Source organism: Podarcis erhardii (assembly GCF_964252035.2).
Source record: "Podarcis erhardii genome assembly, chromosome: 3".
Lineage (NCBI taxonomy): Eukaryota > Metazoa > Chordata > Lepidosauria > Squamata > Lacertidae > Podarcis > Podarcis erhardii.
In genome coordinates, this window is record NC_138507.1 from 6832655 (window position 1) to 6854510 (window position 21856).

Here is a 21856-nt window from a genome sequence, read left to right on the forward strand (position 1 = left end):
ATGAAGCGACTTGAATGAAAATGGTTGTAGAAATGTCTTTGACTCACTGGACGTGTTTATGTGGTTTATAATAGAAGTAGGTTTCTGCAAGACTATGTGAGCTCAACTTTTGAGTTTACTGGCTCTACTCTACCCCACTCAGTGCATCCTCTTGCTGGAGGCATCGCATGAGAGATTCTGTTGTTCTGATTAGCAAGCTGAAAGGAAGATGTCAATTCATTGCTGCATTCCTTTGTCTCTTGAAAGCAACAATATTCCATCAGGGATCACTCCCTGCTATGGGTATGGTACTGGAGTCTGGCATGTGTGTGCACACTGGCCATGGAGCAGCGTCCTTTTGGTATGCTGCTGGTGCCTACTTCATGGAATGCACTCACTTAAGGAGGGCTGCTTGCTATCAACACAGAGTGTTTTTAGATGCTTGGCTAAAGCCTGACAGCTGACCATTTGTTTGGCTTCACCCTCTTGCTGCTGCAGTGGGGCTGTGCCTACTGATCTGCCTGCTGAGTGGATTGCCTTGTTGGGGCTGAATTTGGTTGCATATGTCACCCCAGCCTCTATTTCTGTTGTTGTCCATTTGTCTGTCTGTTTATTGCTTTGAAATTTCATAGTTATTTACTGGTTTTGAAATGTTAGACACTTTGGTTTCTTTGGCACGAGACAGCAAGGATATAAATAAAATAAATAACTTTCTCCTGGATGGAGAACGGAATTAATTACACATCTTCTTAATGGATCGTCTTTGATCTACATGGCCAGGATCACAGCATAATATAATGTGCATCTTGCAGGCCTTTCAGTATACTGGCTTGTGTGGGTGGGGGTCAGGCTCAGGGGGGAGAACAGCAAGCTGTGGTTTCAACTGCCTTTTTCTTTATAGGTTTTTCTCATGAAATGATGCTAATTGAAAATTAAGAAAGCAGGCTGAAATCTTGTGACTTCACTTACAGTGTTCCAAACATTTTTGGCTACTTTGCGACTGCAGTTGCTCCAGTTGTTCTTTTTGATTCCAGCATGTGTGGGGATGCAAGGACTCGACTACTATAAATTCAAGCTATGTTCTTAGACTACACCATGCCCTGCTTTTGTAATGCAAATGAGAGGCACAAAGTGTCTCTTTGATAATATGCAGTCAGGAGACAGAAAAGGTTTCACTCAAACAGTAAAAGTAATTCATAAAGCTGAAAAGAGGAGTAAGAAAGCATTGTGATGTTTCTAAAAACGCCATAAATGTATTTTGTATCAACATAATTTTGACTATTTACACACTCCAAATGCAAAGCCCATGAAGAAAATTGTTGCCTTATTTTTGCTTTGTAGAGCAAAAGAAGTTTTGATTAAGCAGGATGAAAATTTACATTGATTTTCAAAATAGCATGCTTCAAATTTGTGAACACCTAGTTTTAATTGAACACAGAACACTAGTCAGTTAATGTTAATATTTGCAATGTTGCTGAAACAGCAGCATTCAAACACGAGAATTAGGGAGGAAGGAGAACCATTTTAACTTTTTATAATTATGTATACTTCAGAATCCTAATTGGGGATGCAGGCTGTGATAGGAGGTAACAAGACATGTAACAAAAATCTCCAAACCATATTCTAGGAATGTGTTAAGTTTATTGTGGGCAAGGCAGAACTCTTAGAAAAAATGCTACTACTAATCGCTCCTCCCCACCATATCCAGTACATTGCTTCAATGAAGGGCTTTCCTTTTTTTTTTTTTTTTTTTTACATTTTCCAGTCCTGCTCATCTTAGGTCGCTTGTTCCAATGCTTGCTTTCATTCTTTTAAACTACAACTTGCAGCTCCTTTTTGTTTTTTCAGCTTGGGCAAAGAAGCCGCTCCGTGCCAAAAAGGAATTATTAACCTAGAGTCTGAAAGGAGATAACTTAGTCTGATTTTATCATAGCAACAGTTTTCCCATGGACTGGCTTGCAAATATTCTATAGCCATAACGATGAGGCATTGCGCTGGGCAAGGTATTAGGTCTGGGAATGTTATTGCCACTTGGTTATCAAGATGGAAAAGATAATATATCACTATCCTAAAATGCACATTTGCTGGAAAATTTTGTGAAAGGAGTGCATTTGGAGAAACAGTGGGATAAAGATATAAGTCTGAATATAGCCCTGCTGCATTTTTACTGTTTGCTGCTTTGCTTATTGATTATAGTAAAGTGTTGGGGCGGGAGGCGGATTAGACCAAATAACCACACTGTTTAAAAATGCCTTCATGTCAAGATAGCAATTCCTTAGTAATAGTATTAAACTGCAAAAATAATGCATAGTAGAAAATTACACTTTTCTGTCACTTTGATTTCTTTATTAGTGTTAAAATTACTGCTGTAATTCAGAATGCTGTGGCGGATGGCATAGGGACTTTATGTTGCAGAACAGAAATGAAAGCATTGAGGGCAAATAGTAGTTGCCCCCTACTACTTCAGTGGCACTGAGCAGGAAGGCAGAGAAGGTTTTGCTATCCCTGTTCCTTAAGTCTCTCATAGGCTACCTTGGAGAACCGGACCCGCCTTATCTGCATATTGTTGGGAAATTACGTTAATGCAGTTTTTATTTGGGCAATCACTGAGTGGCTTGAAATATAGTCATACAGCTGCAACTGAGGCCAAATGCAAAATATATATATTTTTTCTTATTCATGATTAAAAGATTAGGAGCATTCAGAGGGTTAATGCTTCACTCTCTTATTCCTCCCTCCCCCATGCAAATTTTCCATCCCCTTTTCCATAGTACAGCATAGTACGGGCAACTCCCTATTTGCACAGGGGTTACATTCAGAAGCACCTCACATTTAAATGAAATGGTGTATATTTCAAACACCATTGGAAAAGCTTGCAAACACCCTCTACACCTCAGGAAGCCCTTGGAAACCCCTTAAAAAACCCCCAGCAGTATTACCAGACACCAAACTCCACTGAACTTCACAACAATTGTTCGCTCCCTCCAAACCCCCATGCTCAAATTCCAACTCTCCATAGGCCTCAATGGTCAGTGTAAGGCTTGTGGGATTGCCAGGTGCTGCTTTTGGACCTTTTTTTGCCCTTTCTGGGCTCTTTTAGGACTGTTTTTGCCATGTGTAAATTGGTTGTTGCCTGTATAGCTAACATGGAAAAGGGAAGGGAGGGAGAAATTTTTATGGGAGGAGGGAGAGATTATTTCAGTTTTTCAAATTCTGGTTAAATGTTGACCATCGTTATGTTATGTTATGTTATGTTATGTTATGTTATGTTATGTTATGTTATGTTATGTTATGTTATGTTATGTTTTATGTTTTATGTTTTATGTTTTATGTTTTATGTTTTATGTTTTATGTTTTATGTTTTATGTTTTATGTTTTATGTTTTATGTTATGTTATGTTATGTTGTTTGTTTAAAGGCTGGATGAATATTTATTTACAGTATTTATAGGACACTATATAACAGAGATATTGGGATGGCTTACAACTATAATGAAAACTCTGGGGTGCCACCACTAAAAAGGCTTTCTCTTCCATACAATCTATTGCACCTCATTTGTTGGGGGCACTTGGGAAAAGGGTATCTGAATTTGTCCCTAAGATTCAAATTGCAGTTGGTATCTTTAATATTGCTTTCCAACATACATTAATATAATCAGGCTGTAATTATCTCAATTCTCCCTGGATCATTTTTCTAAAAAAATGTGTTAAATTAACCATTTTGCAGTCCTCAGGTATGGAGGGTGACCTTAGGGACAAGTTACATATTTTTGTTAAAATTTCAGCAATTTTACATTTCAGTTAATTAAGAACTCTTCGAGGGATCCAGTAATTTTTTCCAGTTTTAAATTTGTCAATAATGCCTTGAACCTCATCTTCTGTCATGACTATTTGCTTCAGTTCCTCATACTTTTCCTAAGAAAGTTAGCTCAGGCAGAGGGATCTTTCCTACATCCTTCACTGTGAAGACGGATGTGAAGAATTCATTCTCTCTGCAGTCCTGTAGCCTTTGACTCCCTTGACACCCAAAGATTTGATATCAGTTGTGGGGCAAGTAAATACATGGCTGCAAAGCAACAATTGGGAGCATTATAGTGTGCTCCTGCTAGTTCCTTGGCAGGTGGCAGTTTGTGTTAAACTCCTTTTAAAAATTTCACTAAATGCAAGACCCACTAGGATTGGTTCCACTCAAGAGCTTTTTCCCACCCCCAGTCTTTCCTTTAAAGTTTGGTCACCTGACATCATGGTGACATCAGTGGGACAATCTCCCAAGAATTCCATTAGTCTCTGAAGGCAGACCAGCATAGCACAGACACAACACTGCACCATGGTTAATGTTGAACAGGGAAGGGACATCAGGAATCTGACATCAGGAATCACAAGACAGAGAAACCAGTAGGAGAACACTTCAATCTCCCAGGACATTCTATACAAGATCTCAAAATAGCTGTCAGATTACAAAAGAATTTTAGAAATAGACTGGAAAGAGAAGTTGCTGAATTGCAACTTATTACCAAACTTAAAACCATGGAGAGACCTGATCTGAATAGAGACATTGGATTCTTATCTCATTATACATGGTAAAGCTATTTTTAGCCATCTCACCCCTTGCTTTTTCCTCTAAGACGAATTGCAGTTGTTAACAGTCGTCAACAGGTTTACCACACCTATCAGCCAATCACCCATTCCCACCCCCCTTCTGAGTAATACCCCTCCCCACCCTCTCACTATATATAAGGGTCTGGTGACTTCTGTTTCAATGTATCTGAAGAAGTGTGCATGAACACGAAAGCTCATACCAATAACAAACTTAGTTGGTCTCTAAGGTGCTACTGGAAGGATTCTTTTTATTTTGTTTTGACTACAGCAGACCAACATGGCTACCTACCTGTAAAGGGGAGGAACAGTGAATTCATCCAGGAAAGAGAAGATGCTCTCGATATGTTAGCCATGGTTAAGATAATTGGAAAACTTAATAGCAGTCAATAGAATATTCAAGTAGAATATTGAGGTGAGCTGTGATGGCTTTCTTTTCTGGAAAATCCTCTTTTCGAATCTTGCCTCTGCCATGACCTCACTAAGTGTATTGGAGGCTAGTAGTTATCAGTTTTATTTCCCCTTCTGCAATAAAGGGGATAATAATGCCTACAATCAGCAAAATCAGCTTTTACTCTTCAAAAAGGGCCATTTGAATACAGTTAACAGTTGTTTGTACATTATGTGTAGTACGACCTGAGAACATCTTTAGTATTCTTTTAGTCTTCTTGAATGTAGCAATTGAATATGATGCATTCTAAAAGACGTTAATGGTATCAAGCAATCCACACATTGGATTTAGCTGTATAAGGATGAAGAATATGTTTGTTGTTTGTTGAATTTATTGTTCGGTATAGTAGCAGCAGCATATTGCTGCCAACTACAGCCCTTATAAACATGCAAGAGCTTTGTAAAACAATAGATCTTGTGTCAAAATCCTATCGCGAGGCTGGTTGGTCTGAATTTGCTCATATGCCTACCTGCAATCTGAGCCTCTTCCCATCCCCCTTTCACCCTAGCTATGAAAGGTAAGCTGCATTCCTCCAATATAAATGTGTGCTGGATTGATTCTAGGAAGGGAGCATAAGCCTCACCATACATAATCACTGTTTTATGGCTTTCACTCATTTGGAGGTGTTAATGCAGATCAAATGGAAAACACTCCAGAAAGAATAGCTCAGGCTACTGCTCTGCCCTATATGTGGTCCTAATCGTTAATTCTTATTGTAAGATCTAAAGGTAATTTTGTTTGCTCTCCTAATGTGTTACAGCTTTCCCAGAGGCTTGAACATATCCTTTCTCAAATTCCCATCTTGATCAATTGTGTGCAAATAATTAAGCTTTTAAGAGATAATGGTATGAGGCTAATGTACACAACAAAAGTAAAGATCTCAAGTCACTGTTTATCGAGCAGTGGCCCAATCTCTTTTCATATCCCCAAGTGATCTTGGTGATAAGTATGCTTCTTAGCCGAAATCAGTGCTTATGTTAATTATTGACTGGTTTGCAAGGGTTTTTTGGGTTTTTTTAAAAAAAATGTATGAGATGCTGCTGTGGAAAGATAGTGGTTATTGCTAAAAAGATTAAAAGAGAATTGTCAGCAATTGTGGGAAATGAATTTCCTATTTTATTATTTTATTAAAATGACAGTTATCAGGTTCTTACTCTTTCCTCTGTTGCAATGCTCTGTCTGCTATTGCCTGTAGCATGTGCCTTACTAGCCTCATGGGTGGAAATATAAGAAGGTTTTGAATGTTTTTACAGCAGCCTAGCCTGTGGCAAGTTGATTCTTTGCCATGGTGCTTGTTGTTGTTTGTTTGTTTGTTTCTTATTCTTAGTTTATAAGGAATCATTCATGCTATCTGCAAAAAGCTTATAATGGAGATTCATCATTTTTCAGGTATTTGAAACATACTGTAATTCTTTTCAACTCAACCTCATAGTGAACTTTTTCTGGGAGAGATTATCTACATGAAGTCATGGCTTTCATGTGATTATAGCAATTATAGGTTTTTCATGAAACTGAACATTTCTTTGCTACACTAAGCCAATAACCAGAGGGGGTGGGAGTGGGAGTAAAGAATCAGATGACCATAAATATACCATAGTTTAACATATTTTTTTCAGATGCTTCTGGTAATTGGTGTTTTTTATTTTGATTTTTACAGTAGCTGTATTATTCTAATGGCTAATTTTATCTGTTCTTGTCTATTTGTTAAAAGTCCAGAACAATTGAAAATTGCTTATTGGCGACAGACTTCTCAATCCCCATAGCTCGAGGCTGTGCTAAAAATTCTTGCTCCTGCATAGAATTAGGCACAGCTTGCTTGGTTACGTAAAGTCAGATCACATGCAAGGTACTGTATAAAGCAAAATAAGAAAGAGAAATAGTGTTCGTTGTTACATCGAGGTAATAAAGAGTTAAACCTAAGTAAACAAAATGGTAAACAAACTGAACAGCAAGCATTTGAAAACAACATTAGAGGTTACTTAGGGTAATTTGTTGTGAAAAACAATTCTGAGAGCTACTGTATCCCTACATAAATTATCAGAAAAGGCACAATGTCTAGGAACACAGGAACCCGCCATATACCCAGTCAGCTCAGTACTGCCTACATTGGCTGGCAGTGGGTTTCTAGGCTTTAGGCAGGAATCCCTCCCAGTCTTAGCTAGGGAATACTGATTATTGAATCTGGGACCTTTTGCATGCACGGCAAATGTTCTGCCACTGACCTATGGCCCTTCCCTGACTAGAATGATAGTACAGTGTGTAACATCACAATCCGGCAAGGCTACAACCTAGTAACTCATATCGAAGCATTGCATTGATGTAGCTGGAGGGATTATTCCTGCTGTGCTAGAAGCAGAGTCCATTACCTGCCATAATATGCTAAGTGTTTTACAGAACAGAAGTAAGTAGAGACAACGGATCCTGATAGAAGAGAGTCCGAGAACCAACTCACAAGAATACCGTCTTAGGCATTTCTCAGTCAACTATGTTGGCACATCCCCAGATAAGTTGTTAGAAAGCCATTGTAACTGACTGACAGGGTAGATGGAGGATCTCAACCCTCATAGTGCATAGTAAATACCACCACCACCACCACCACCACCACCATAATAATAATAATAATAATAATAATAATAATAATAATAATAATAATTTATTATTTGTACCCCGCCCATCTGGCTGGGTTTCCCCAGCCACTCTTCCCTGAACAGGGCTGCCTTAACAGGGCTGCCCTGAACTTCCCTGAACAGGGCTGCCTTAAGATGTCTTCTGAATGTAGGTAGTTATTTATCGCTTTGACATCTGCTGGAAGGGCGTTCCACAGGGCGGGCGCCACTACCGAGAAGGCCCTCTGCCTGGTTCCCTGTAGCTTTGCTTCTCGTAATGAGGGAACCGCCAGAAGGCCCTCGGCGCTGGACCTCAGCGTCCGGGCAGAATGATGGGGGTGGAGATGCTCCTTCAGGTATACTGGACCGAGGCCGTTTAGGGCTTTAAAGGTCAACACCAGCACTTTGAATTGTGCTTGGAAACGTACTGGGAGCCAATGTAGGTCTTTCAAGACCGGTGTTATGTGGTCTCGGCGGCCACCCCCAGTCACCAGTCTGGCTGCCGCATTCTGGATTAGTTGTAGTTTCCGAGTCACCTTCAAAGGTAGCCCCACGTAGAGCGCATTGCAGTAGTCCAAGCGGGAGATAACTAGAGCATGCACCACTCCGGCGAGACAGTCCGCGGGCAGGTAGGGTCTCAGCCTGCGTACCAGGCTTGTGTACCTTGTTGCGCACCTAATATGTAGGTCTTTGCAATCATAGGTATAATTAGGACAAAGGACCCTCACTATTTGGATGGTCAGAATTAAAATGTTGCATAGATTCATTTTATAAATTGATCTACCAAAAAGTAAGGTGGATATAGCACAAGACCGCTTGTTTGTAACTGGCCACTTGTTTGTAATTGTAGAGTCAGAACAGGCATAAACACAGTGAAAAGTGCCAAAATGTCCACATTCTTTCATTTTTTTCTGTAAAATATAAAAGCAAACATTTCTCAGCTGGTTTAGTTGATGTTGAAAGTGTTAGTTAAGTTACAATGGTACTTGAAATTGAGGGTTTTATAAAAAATCATTTGCGAATAACTTTTGTCAAACGCTAAAGTCTAGTTTAAGAGCACCTCCCCAGTCTGGTTTATTCTTATTAGTTGACTCCACATCGATTCTCTCACATTGCAACATTATCTTCACTAGGCTTTGGATTTGTCTTGGAAGTAAATTCCAAAGCAGAAGTTGTTCAGGATTTTGCGGGCCCTTGGGCAAGAGGCTATCTGTGGGCTCTCCTAGCTTCATTTTGTTCATGGATGCGTGGAAAAGAAGAAGCCCTTGAGAAAGCATAATACGCTTTCTCTTCCCAGTGTGTAACCAATGCAGGTTAGGGAAAGGGGCTTCCAGGGCAATGAATCTGATTTAATATATATTTATGGAAACTATACCTGCATGTGTTGAACCAAAGGCTGGCTAATGGGTATCACTTCACATGTGTGCAATAACATGTGATCACTTCACATGTGTGCAATGACAGGGAAGATGTTAGTGGGGCTCTATAGTGGCTCATACAGCAGTCCTTAGGCCCCAGCAAATGCTTTTTTACTCAGTTCACTGCTGATGCCTGCCATGTGGTTGCACAGGGGTACCGTTGCCACTTGCTTCACATTGTCATTTTCACTTTCCCAACCTCACTTCATGCAAACTGTTCCCAGGCATGTGACCCCAGGATGATGTGGAGAAATGTATTATGTGTGATATGAAGCAGAAGTACATGGACCCACACCGCACTGATTATCACAGCCATGGCAACACCAAAAAATTGCTTGGGATAGTAATATGGAACAAATAATATGGAGCAGTAATGGAACAAATAATATTTGAAATGTTTATGGGATCCACAATATCACAATATTGATTTATTTTGGGAAAAATACATGAAGAAAGCTCTCAATCATTATCTAATTTTATTTTGAAAGTCTTGCGAATTATGTGAATTAAGATTACAGCGAATAGCATTCTAAATTACAGTGAGCTGAATTCCTGTTTTTAATGGAGTGGGCCAGAATAGATTAGTCAGTATTGATTCTGAGAGCCTCCTGGTGTAGTGGTGTTTATACTGAAAGTCCAGAAATATTTTAATACAGTGGATCCCAACTCAATGCATCACTTCAAAATTGATAAGGGTCTTGCAAGACCATTTAAAGAATTTTCTGCCTGTTGTTGTAATGCACTGTGCTAGATGCTGTATAGTTTTAATTGCATTTCTGTGTGTGTGTGTGTGTATCATTTTATGCATTGCTATTTCAGTTACATATAAGAAATGAAAGCAGCAATAAAATATATAAAATAAATATGTATACTTATTGTGAAGGATATGCCATCTCCCACTGTCAACTACAAACCCACAGAAACAATGCGGAACCACTGGTGGTCCATGAACCCCTGTTTAGAAGCCCCAGGTTGTTCAAAGGATTACCGGTAATACTGTAGCCCCATGCATAAATATGGCATAAAGCTATGCAGAAGTAAAATAATGTGATGAGAGGGCATTTTCTAAACTGAAAGCTGAAATCCTCACAGCAGAAGTTGAATTTCTGAGCTGATGGTTGCACTTGTTCTTGACTACAATTGAGTTTAACACTTTAAGCGCATAAAAACACAAGTATTTTGATCAAAAGTTGGTAGCTGGGTTGATTCATCAGAACAAAATTCATAAGCAAGGTTAATGTTTGCCAGTAAGATGCAGGCCTCATATTGGTATAAAATCAGAGTATGGACTGCTGCATATATTTTTAACAAGTATTGTGCAAAATATAGAAAATGATAACGTATGTAATTCTGTCAAACAAGAGTTGGAACTTTGTGCTACTGTTGCAACTACCCTCCCTCAGTGTCAAAAGTACTTGCTTGTATCCTAAGCAGCTCTTTCTACACTTCACTAATCATTATAATTGGCTTGTCTTTTACTGCCATTAATTATATGATGTAGTAGCCCATTAATAATTATGAGAGTGACACACCTCAGCATTTTTGTCTTTAATTATAGATACTGCACTTTTACGATTCAACTAAGATAGCTGGTAAAATTATCGTTTAATGTATGTATATATAATATTTATGTACATATACTTTGGTATCTTACAGCATCCTTACCCTTCAGAAGAACAGAAAAAGCAGTTGGCACAAGACACAGGGCTCACAATACTTCAAGTGAACAATTGGTAAGTAATTGTGCTTTAATGTTTGCACACAATCAGTATTCCAGCCTCTGGCAGCCCGCAGCTAATGGTTTGCATTGAGATGATGCAGTAGCCTACATTTCTTTGCTAGTTTATGGGTACAAAACCAGCATAGCCTCAGTGATGTTTTCAGCTAGGGGAACTAGTTATTTTACTCCTTCAGGGTTCTTCTACTCCTTCAGGATTATAGATATTTGCTTTCTCATAACTTGGGAAATAGTTAGATTTCAATGCATAACTATTTGTGTGGCGCCTGCTGCCTGGCTAGAATGGATCTATTTTAGGTCACCTTTTGAGCAGTCAATTTCTCTATTGCTAGGAAATTACAAATAAATTAACCATTATTATAGTTCTTCTATAGTCGTCAGTTCATTCCGGCTTGATTTGTATTAAAGTGTGCTCATGGCTCTTGCGACACAGCATACAAGCTGTTTAAATCCCATTAAAGTCAATGTAAGTTAGGCAAACTGAACATGGGACCACACCCATGATCTGAGAAAGCTGGTTCTAAAATTGCTTTACAGCATAAAAAGGAACAACCTGAAACAAATCTGCCCCAAATCTTGCTTTAGGAGGAAAAAAAAAAAGTCTCCTTAAAAATATTAAGCTTTTGCTGTTTCTGATTACATGGGTCCTATGTTAGCAAAAAGATCACCATTAAAAAAAAAATGATTTAATGCATTGCCATATGTTTTGCACAGAAATTCAGGTTTCACACAGTATACCAGAACAAGGCTTATATCTGAAGCATACTGAAATCTAATGCGGTGTAAAATTAAGTGTATCTAATTAATTGTCCTAATATTTTTTGATTAGTGTTTACGATGTGGAAACCTTATCCTCTTTGAAGTAATATCCAGAAAATGTCCACAGCAAGCTCAAAGCCTGGTGGGGTAGGGGAGAGGAGAAATGGGAGAGGGCCAGTTTCTAGACAAAAGTATTTTATATTATTCAGTAAGTGTCAGAGATTAATATTGCTGAAGCTTTAATTACATGGCCTAATCCATTTTAGTGAATAAATTTGGTTTTGATGCCTTACTGCACCTGCATTAACCAACCTTTCTCTGTCAGAGTGTGACTAGGGACCGATGGGAGACGTTTCAGATATATTAAACCCCATTACAGAAAATGTAATTTCTGTCAATATAATCCCATGTATTCTTCAATTTAGTACTTTGGAGATAACAAGCTACTTACAATATATTTGCCTTCAGAGGATTAATTCACAAAGTGCACTATCTGTGAGACACAGGCAGACTCCCATAATATAGCTTGTAAGGGTTATCAATTTCTGTGACCTTACAGCAGTCATGGGAGATCTATTTGTTGTAGCCTTTTAAATGTGTTGAATAATGAAAAACACAGAATGCTTTGTATATTGAATTGCACGTCCTGATATATTTTTATAATACCATGTTTAAATATTCTCAAATAATTAGAATATATATATATGTATTAATCACTAATAGGGACATCAGAATATGAAAGCACACTTGATGCAGATTTACTAATGTATATTGCCTCTGTGTCTTAGTGCATTTGCCCTTCAATCTTGTACGCAATTTTGCAAATAAGAGAAACTGGGGGGGTGTATAGTTCTGATATTATGAGAAATGTATTCGGTTTGCTTGCCTGTGTGTCCCAAAATTGGACCCAATCCACATGAGGTGAAGCTACATTTACCTCCCATTTATTTTAAATCAAGAAAAAATTGCATACTAAAATCTATTTCACTGAGCACTGAGGTTAGTTAGCAACTTTGGTTGAATCATGACCATCGTAGGAACATGTGGCTACAGTATGAATGACACAAGGATATTTAAACTATGCTGCTGAAAGTCTAAAGCAGGGGTGGCCAGCTTGTGGCCCTCTCCAGATGTTGTTGGACTACAAGTCCCATTGTCCCTGGCCTCAGTTGGACAGCACTCTCCAACTTGCAATTCTCAACAACTGGTTCAGAGGCTTACTGCCTTTGTCAGTGGAGGTAAAGCAGGCCCATTGTGGCTAGTAGCCTTGTCTTCCATATAAGTAGTCTTATCTTCCATGAATTAGTCAAATCCTCTTCTAAAGCTATTCAAGATGGTGGCCAACCACCTGTGTGTGTGGGGGGGGGGTGAATTCCATAGACTATGAGTTGTGTAAAAAAGTACTTTCTTTACTCTGTCCTGAATCTTCCAATATAAGGCTTCATTGGGTTCTCAGGTTCTAGTATTATGTGAGAGGAAGACAAGTGTTTTTCTTCCCACTTTCTCCACATCCTGCATAATTTTATATACCTCTTTCATTTCTCCTCCCTTGCCTTTTCTCTAAAAGAAAAAGCCCCAAATGCAGTAACCTTCCCACTTAGGAGAGTTGATTCAGCCCCTCAGTCATTTTGATTGCCATTTTCCGAGACTTTCCCAGTTCTTTGATACAGTTTTTGAGGTGAGGTGACCAGAATTGTACACAGTATTCAAAGATTTGCTTAATGGCATTGTGATAGTCGCAGCTGCGTTTTCAACCCCTTTCCTGATGATCTCTAACCTGGAATTTGATAGCTATTGTACACTAGGTCAACACCTTCATTTATCTATCCACTACAGTACCAAGTCTCATTCCTTATTAGTCACTGTCAGTTGACCCCATGAGCATATATGTGAAATTTAGGTAAAGGTAAAGGGACCCCTGACAATTAAGTCCAGTCATGAACGACTCTAGGGTTGCTGCACTCACCTCACTTTGCAGGCCGAGGGAGCCGGCGTTTGTCTGCTTCCGCAGACAGTTTTTCTGGGTCATGTGGCCAGCATGACTAAGCCGCTTCTGGCGAAACCAGAGCAGCGCACGGAAACGCTGTTTACCTTCCCAACAGAGCGGTACCTATTTATCTACTTGCACTTTGATGTGCTTTCGAACTGCTAGGTTGGCAGGAGCTGGGACTGAGCACCGGGAGCTCACCCCGTCTCAGGGATTCGAACCGCCGACCTTTTGATCAGCAAGCCCAAGCGGCACAGTGGTTTAACCTACAGCGCCATTTTAAAAACTCAATGTACATCATTTTGAACTTGCTTACATTGAATTGCATTTGCCATTTCCTTTCCCGTTCACTCAGTTTGGAGGGATCCTTTTGCAGTTCCTCATAATCTATTTTTGTTTTAACCACCCTGAAAAAATGTATATCATCAGTAGATGTGGCTATCTCACTGCACACCCCTAGTTCTAGTTTATTTATGAACAAGTTAAAGAGTATAGATCACAATACCAACTGTTGGGGGACTCCACTTTCCACATTCATCCCTTGGGAGAACCGACCATTTATTCCTCCTCTCTGCTTCCTGTTACTTAACCAGTTCCTGATCTACAAAAGGGCCTCTTTTCTTAATGCATGACTGTTAAGCATCTTTGGGAGTCTTTGCTAAGGTAGTTTGTCAAAAGCTTTTTGAAAACTCAAGTACATAATGTCAACTGGATCACCTCTATATGCTTGTTTACACACTTAAAGAACTTTCCCTTGCAGAGGCCATCCTAGTTCTGCTTCTATATGCTCAGTGAGACACTAGTTTTCCTGAAACAGATGCTAAGCCAGGGGTCAGGAAGGTTTATCTTTCCTGGGCCGGATCAGTCCCGCGGAGATCCCTCCATGGGCCGGATCGCCTGTGCATCTGTAATTTTCAACATCTGCGTAGATGTGATTTTCGGCGTCACAGAAGTGAGTCCCCACACTGCGCTACACTGGTTTAGCACAGGGCATGAGCAGGCAGCTCAGTTGGGGGGCGGCTCGTGGGCCGGTCAAACTACCTCCATGGGCTGCTTCCGGCCCACGGGCCTTAGGTTGCTGACCCCTGTGCTAAGCTAACCAGCCTAAAATTTCCAGGATCCCCTGTGATCCCTTTTTTAAAAATGGTGTTACATTGACCAGTTTCCAGGTTGCTTAGCTTAGGGGTAATTTACATATTTTTGTTAGAAGATCAGCAATTTCACATGCTATCCATTCCAGACCCAGTGATTTGTCATTTTTTATTTTGTCAGTAAGGCCTAACACTTGTTCTCTCTTCACCACTATTTGCCTCAATTCCTCAGACTCCTTTCCTGTGAAAGTTAGTGCAGGCAGAGGGATCTGTCCTATATCTTCCACTGTAAAAACAGATGCCAGTGATTCATTCAACTTCTCTGTAATTTGTTTATGCTCCTCCTTTGATTATCTTGATATCCAAAGCACCAACTGCCTCTCGAGCCAGTCTTCTTTTACTGATATTTAAGGATTGTTTGTTGCTGGCTTTTATATTTTTAACAAATCCTTCTTTTGCATCTCTTATTGTCTGCCTGCATGTCTTTAGCCAAAGTTTGTGTTCCTTTTTGTTCTCCTCATTTGGATAAGATGTCAATCCTTGCCTAAAATTGCTTCTTGGACTCTTCTTGTTAACCATTGCAGACATCCTCCTAGACTGGCGTAGAAGTATATATTCTCCATGTGTTTGTTTATATCAGCTTTTATTAGAAGTCACATTCTGAGAACCTTGCAAGGTGGAGCCTGTGAATGATTCTAGCCTGTGAGAATAGATTTTAAACATAGATAATATTTTATCAACAATTACGAATGGTGGGTATGACTAACATGTAATATCCTGGGGGGAACAGATGTGGTTTAGGATAGCTTCCTAAAATGTAATTTGTGCATTTTAATGACACAGGATGTTTCGGAACAGGGATGGGCCTGCTGGCAGCAAAATGCTGTCAGTGTGACACATCTAGCCCCTGAAATTATTTTAGCTAGCTCCTGAGAACCTGTGGATTCTGTGCTGTCGTTCTGGACAACACACTGGTGTTTCCTTATTGGGGGATCCACTTGTCTTTCTGCAACAACATCAACCTTCCCATGGCCAGTCCCTCCCTCTCAGTGACTCTCAGGCTCTTAAAATGGGGGAGGGAGAATCAGACTTCTGCAGTCTACAAACAGTCCCTGAGCACCTTTAGCTCCTGCCCCCTGACTTAAGATGTTAAGTATCACTTCTGTGAAACAAAAATATAGGTGTATTATTTGTGTGTGTCTGTATTTGTATACACATAAACATTTAGGTGTCTTTACTTGCAAGTTGTCCCAGGTTTGACTTTTTTGTATGGTGGTTTAGGTGGTTTAGGGACGCGGGTGGCGCTGTGGGTAAAACCTCAGCGCCTAGGACTTGCCGATCGCATGGTCGGCGGTTCGAATCCCCGCAGCGGGGTGCGCTCCCGTCGTTCGGTCCCAGCGCCTGCCAACCTAGCAGTTCAAAAGCACCCCCGGGTGCAAGTAGATAAATAGGGACCGCTTACCAGCGGGAAGGTAAACGGCGTTCCGTGTGCTGCGCTGGCTCGCCAGATGCAGCTTGTCACACTTGCCACGTGACCCGGAAGTGTCTGCAGACAGCGCTGGCTCCCGGCCTATAGAGTGAGATGAGCGTACAACCCTAGAGTCTGGCAAGACTGGCCTGTACGGGCAGGGGTACCTTTACCTTTACCTTTAGGCAATCCAATCTCTCTCAGCTTTAGCCTCATCTGCAAATGAGGATAATGATATTGACATACTTTGCAGGTTGTTGTAAGGATTACAAGATAATGTATGTGATGGTCTTTCAACTGTTTAAACCATTGTGTAAATTTTATTATCACTGAAGCATTTTACTTTGGCATTGTTTCAGGTATGTATTTATAATGTGTGTGTGTGTGTGTGTGAGAGAGAGAGAGAGAGAGCGCGAGAGCGCACATAGGATGGAAACAGAACATAAGAAATATCCCATGGAATTGCAATTAGGTTGTACTGCTTATTGTCCCACCACAGTGGTTCAAAACAAGAGAATTAATTAAGCATGTGCTTAAAACCTGAGTGTGTCGGGGTGACATTTTGCTATTTTGATTCCACTGTTAGTTCAAAAAACAAAACAAAATCAAAGACATAGTAGGCTTCCATATGATAGCTTCAGAAATAGCTGGCATGATATGAGGAATGAAGGAACAAGTGAACCAAAATTTCACGTGAGGAAGAGATAACTGCTATTGGTCATTTATGTATAACACTGCTATATGTGACGTGAAATGCCTAACAAATCCCTGAAGATGACCTTGTTGTTTTATTAATAGCAGTGGCGTAGCGTGGGGGGTGCAGGGGGGGCTGGCTGCACCGGGCGCAACATCTGGGGTTAGGGTTAGGGGTTAGGGTTAGGGGGCGCAAATCCACGGGTTAGGGGGCACAACCCACGCTACGCCACTGATTAATAGAGAACTAAGTTTGAGACATTGGATGCCCAAGATCCATCACAAGTGGGATTTGAACTTTACCTGCTACTAGTCTAGGAGCATGAAATATGCAGCTCCTGTGGCCAAATCTATGTCCACCTGCTCTGAACACATGGTTAATAGCACAGGGTGAAACAGGCCTCGAGAGAGAACTGTGGTCAGGCAACATTGAGCTGATGCAACTCTATCTCACTGAGGTATCAACTGAGCCCTGGGATTGGGACAGAGCAAATCCCAGAGGCTCTGTTAAACATGCCAGTTCTTCTCTTCTATCTGGAAACTTTTGTGATGGTTCCCCTGCAACAGCTGGGGACAACTTAGGCACTTGCTGTCTGGATCTTGGCTATGCCTGGGTGCTGCTAGGGCTCAGCAGTTGTCTGCACTGGTGCAGAGGGGGAAAGGACATGTCAGGTCAGCAGCACACAGTGCACTAGGTTTGTGGATCGCTCCTGAGGTCCTGGAAAGATGATGCTGGAAAGATGATGCTGGGCTGCTTTGACTGCTCCTAAGTGTGATTGAAATAACTGGACACAGTGAAAAGTCTTATATGTAAGATTAGGGACTGTGGAAATAATATGCATACAAATAGCTATTCTGTAAGTTTATATTTTTTCTTAAACTTGTTTGCTACTAGGGGAGAGCTAACCTATCATTTATGGTTTGTTTTCTCGTTATTCAATTGGTTCATAAGTCGTTCAGCCACAACTCTAAGGAAATGTCTTCTTTTTTTAGATCTTTCAAAACTTGTTAACACACATTTTTGTATTAATGATGAGTCATTGTAAATCATCGTTGCAGAGATTAAATAAAATGCTGAAGGGCAGCCTGGGTGTAGATCAGTCATGAATTATTGGCAGCAACACAACATGTGGGAATATGTGAAATGTGTATGAAAAACCCAAACTCATGTCTTGGTAGCATGATACTGGAAATAAACTAGGAATGCCAGATTTTATGGTGCTTCTGCAAAAAAGAGAGCTTTTCATAATGCTTCTTGAAAATGTTTACATGGTTTCTTGTATCATATTTTGGATGTTTCTAAGTTTAATATTGCTTACGTACTTAAATTTTCTGAGAACATCCTTGTTGTTTTATTCAGTGGACATGAGAATTTGCCTTGGTTTTACTCAAGATTGCCTAAACCAACACCATCCTGATCATTTTAAAAAGCAGCATACTTTAAGATTATAAGAAGCATACTATAATTTAAGATTATAGCTAGAGATTAGAAAATCGCCTTTCTATGTACAAGAAGATAAAACCTCTAAGCAGTAAAACCTGAAAATAATAACATGAAATCAATAAAAGCATACAATACGAAACCATGGTAGTTTTGAGCCACAAAGCATTTGCCCCTGGAATTTGAGCTTCTTCTGAAACTTATGTTAGTCAGCACTATGGGGAGGTGGTAGAAATGGGACACTCATAGGCCTAGCATGGATAGCCTTTGATTCTTTATCAATAATCCAAATGGATATTTCATATACAGTGGTACCTCGCAAGACGAATGCCTCGAAAGACGAAAAACTCGCAAAACGAAAGAGTTTTTCGTTTTTTGAGTTGCTTCGCAAGACGGATTTCCCTATGGGCTTGCTTCGCAAGACGAAAACGTCTTGCAAGTTTGTTTCCTTTGTCTTGCAAGTTTGTTTCCTTTTTCTTAAAACCATGCATTCACTTCGAGGAGCAACTCATAGCACGCGGTGTGGTAGCCTTTTTTGAGGTTTTTGAAGACTTTGGTGATTTTTGAAGCTTCGCAAGACAAAAAAATTGCAAGACGAAAAAACTCACGGAACGAATTAATTTTGTCTTGCGAGGCACCACTGTATTTGGTATTAAATCCATCAAGACCACGCTGATGACAATTTAGTTCCTCACGAACCTTTTACACCCTAACTAATATCTCATTTGCTCATAACCTGCTTTTATTCTTAACAATCTGCTTTCTGCATGCTGGCACAGTGGCTTGGTCCATAGGAGCCAGCTGCTAGGGGCTGAGGGGTCTTTGTCACCCCCAATAAAATATTTGAGGGGAACACCACCCCCACCCCAAGTTGATGGGCATTGCCATTCAAATGGTGTGCATGCACTGCATCAGGTGGGATTATGTGGGATGGGGCCTACCTGCCTCCTCCTCATTTTATTCAAGTTTGCAACCTTGGCTTGTTCCCAGGATCTAAGGAACCTGCCCTGGGGAACCTTGTAGCAAAAAACAACCACCTGTGGAGGACTTTTAATGTGGAAGATGTGCCACACCAATGGTCAGCCTGCTGTCTTGCACATCTTGTCCATTTTCTCAGATAATTCTAGCCACTGCAAAAAGCAGGTGCCATGGATTCCTCCAGCCTGGATTTTGTCACAACACTTGAGTTGGTTATAATACAACACTTGAGTTGACCACAACACTTGAGTTGGTTATAATTATCATGTAGCTCAACCTTTTTATACCTACCACCCACTAATGCATCTTTCTTGATGGTAAAATTTCCTTACCGCCCACCAGTGCTCAATGGAAGGAGGATTCAGCTTGTGCCGTAGAACCCCCTACCGCCCACCTAGAATCCTGAAATGCCCACTAGTGGGCGGTAGGGACCAGGTTGACAATCCCTGATGTAGCTTGACTTCAGTATGCCAGAGGTGAACTACATCCAGAGAAATCTGGCATTGTGCACCTTTTCATTTTACTTTGCTAAATTTAAGTCTGATCTTCAATTCTTCCAAGGCTGGCTGATTCTGTGGTACTTCTGCAACTGTTCTTCCTAATGCAAGGGAGGGAGATCTTTTTCAACCAGTGAGACACATTTCCTTGTGAGAAACCTTCCAGGGGCCACATTCCACTGGTGGGCGGGGTATATGCAAAAGTTGGTAGAGCAATGCGCATGACTCTTAAATTTGTAAAGTAGGTTACATTCCAGCTGTGTGAAAGTCAGATTTCTGTACACACAGAGACATTTTCAAGCAAGCAAGAGGAATCAAGGACACATCCATCCAAGCAAAAGCACTCAATGAGGGTGTGGCTTGAGGAGAGTGTAGGCTGGAAAGATTTCCAAGGGCTAAAAAGAGGCCTGCATTTGGCCCCTGGGTCTGAGGTTTCCTGCTATTACCATGGGAAAGTACTGAAAGGAGATTGCAGTCACTATGCACAGCCACAATCTGAGGGCTAAATGACAATTCAGGTTAAATTTTTAGTACCAGGCAGGTTGGTTAAATATGCATCTGACTTTCTTAGATCACTCTGCTGTTGCTTATGTTACAGTTAAGCGGACATGCTGAGTTGTGAATCCGTGTGATAACATGAATACTTTTATGAGCAATCAAAGTTACAATAAACACAAGTACTTGGCTATAAATGTTAAAACCTTCCCAAATTATACTCTCCGACTTGAGCAATCTAAAATCAATCAGGGATCGTCATGTTTCAAGGGTTGGTCTGCTTTTTCCCCATGCTCAGGCATGATTTAATAATGCCCTTACAGATGTTGTTTAAACATTTAGCTATGGGTTGTTTTCCCAATATAGTAAAAAAAGACAGGAGGAAGAACTGGGGGTGGGGAAGCAAGAAAGGCAGATGGAGAAAATAATGCATGATAATATAAAAGGCAGTATAATGCCACATAATATTTGCTCTGCGAAACAAAATCCAAAACTAAAAAGCTACCATGCAAGCGGGTAGCTTTTCAAAAATATATCACTTTATCTCATTTATCTAGGTATCTGCTTATCTACCAGTTGGTACCTGCTTGGATTGGACTTGACTTGATTTGATGTATGTGGTGCTGTTTTTTAAAAAACTCTGTGTGTGCGTGCGCACATACAGTTGTTTTACCTGTTTTATGTATGTAACTGTTTAATATATGTTTGTATTACATTGTAAAGCATTTCAGGATGCCTCATAGAAAGCGATTCATAAATGAAATAAAAAAAAATTCAATGAAGGTAGTTCACAGGCTCCTTGAAAGTAAATCATTGTGGCGTTTTAAAGTATCTGGCATGATGCAACCCAAATTCAGACCCTTATTTGATTCACTGAGAGAATTAACCACATGCCTGAAATGAGTAAGGTTTACAAAAACCTAAATTTGGCTGGATTGTGCCCATTTGAAATATGTGTGTAAAATCAGGTCCTCTAAATGCACATGGTACAGTGGCTGCAAACAGATTTCCATATTTATGTATTCAGTAAGTCTTAGCTAATTTTTATGCCTCCTACCTTAACTGTCATGCTCATTTTGCATCTGTAGTCTGTTTCTCTGTTCTTGACTGGAAGCAGGCAGAAGAACTTGGTAGCTAAAAACTGTGGGGTAAATGCCAAAAGGAATCATTGAAACCAGTCAAAAGTATTTTGCTAGAATTATTATTTAAATAGTCCCAGAGAGCTAACAGCAAGCTGGGCAAATAGTTTGAAGGATGAAGTGTTAGTCTGAAAGCCAATATGTATTGCGATATAAGTTGTGAAAGCTGTTTTGTGATTAACTATTTCCCCCCATAGCTATTGTTCCTTAGTAGGAAAAAGCATGCATGTTGTTGCTCTGTAAGGAAAAGTGAACACCCACTAGTCCATTTAGTCATGTGGATAATAAGTGTTTAGAAACTATCACTCCATTCTACATTCTACATACACAAGAACAGTCGTTTTCTGCAGTGGCTCCGCATTTGTGGAACGCTCTCCACAGGAAGCCTTACCTGGCCTTTATTATACACCTTTAGGAACTAGGTGGAAAGGTTATTCAACCAGGTCTTTGGCTGAAGGAAGATTTATTGACAGCTATTTTGTGGTGGTGCCCACAACAGTTTCTCAAATTTCCAAGCACGCC

The 21856-nt window shown here is 40.2% G+C and overlaps 1 protein-coding gene across 4 annotated transcripts in view; it reads left to right on the forward strand.

The window, feature by feature from the left end:
- Positions 1 to 21856, forward strand: part of LOC309338386 (homeobox protein Meis1) — a 152136-nt gene that overhangs the window by 108017 nt on the left and 22263 nt on the right. For all 4 annotated transcript variants that reach the window (XM_081855625.1, XM_081855627.1, XM_081855626.1 and 1 more), the window contains one exon: positions 10705 to 10781. In XM_081855625.1, the coding sequence (XP_081711751.1) occupies positions 10705 to 10781 (77 nt within the window). The remainder of the gene's footprint in view (positions 1 to 10704; positions 10782 to 21856) is intronic.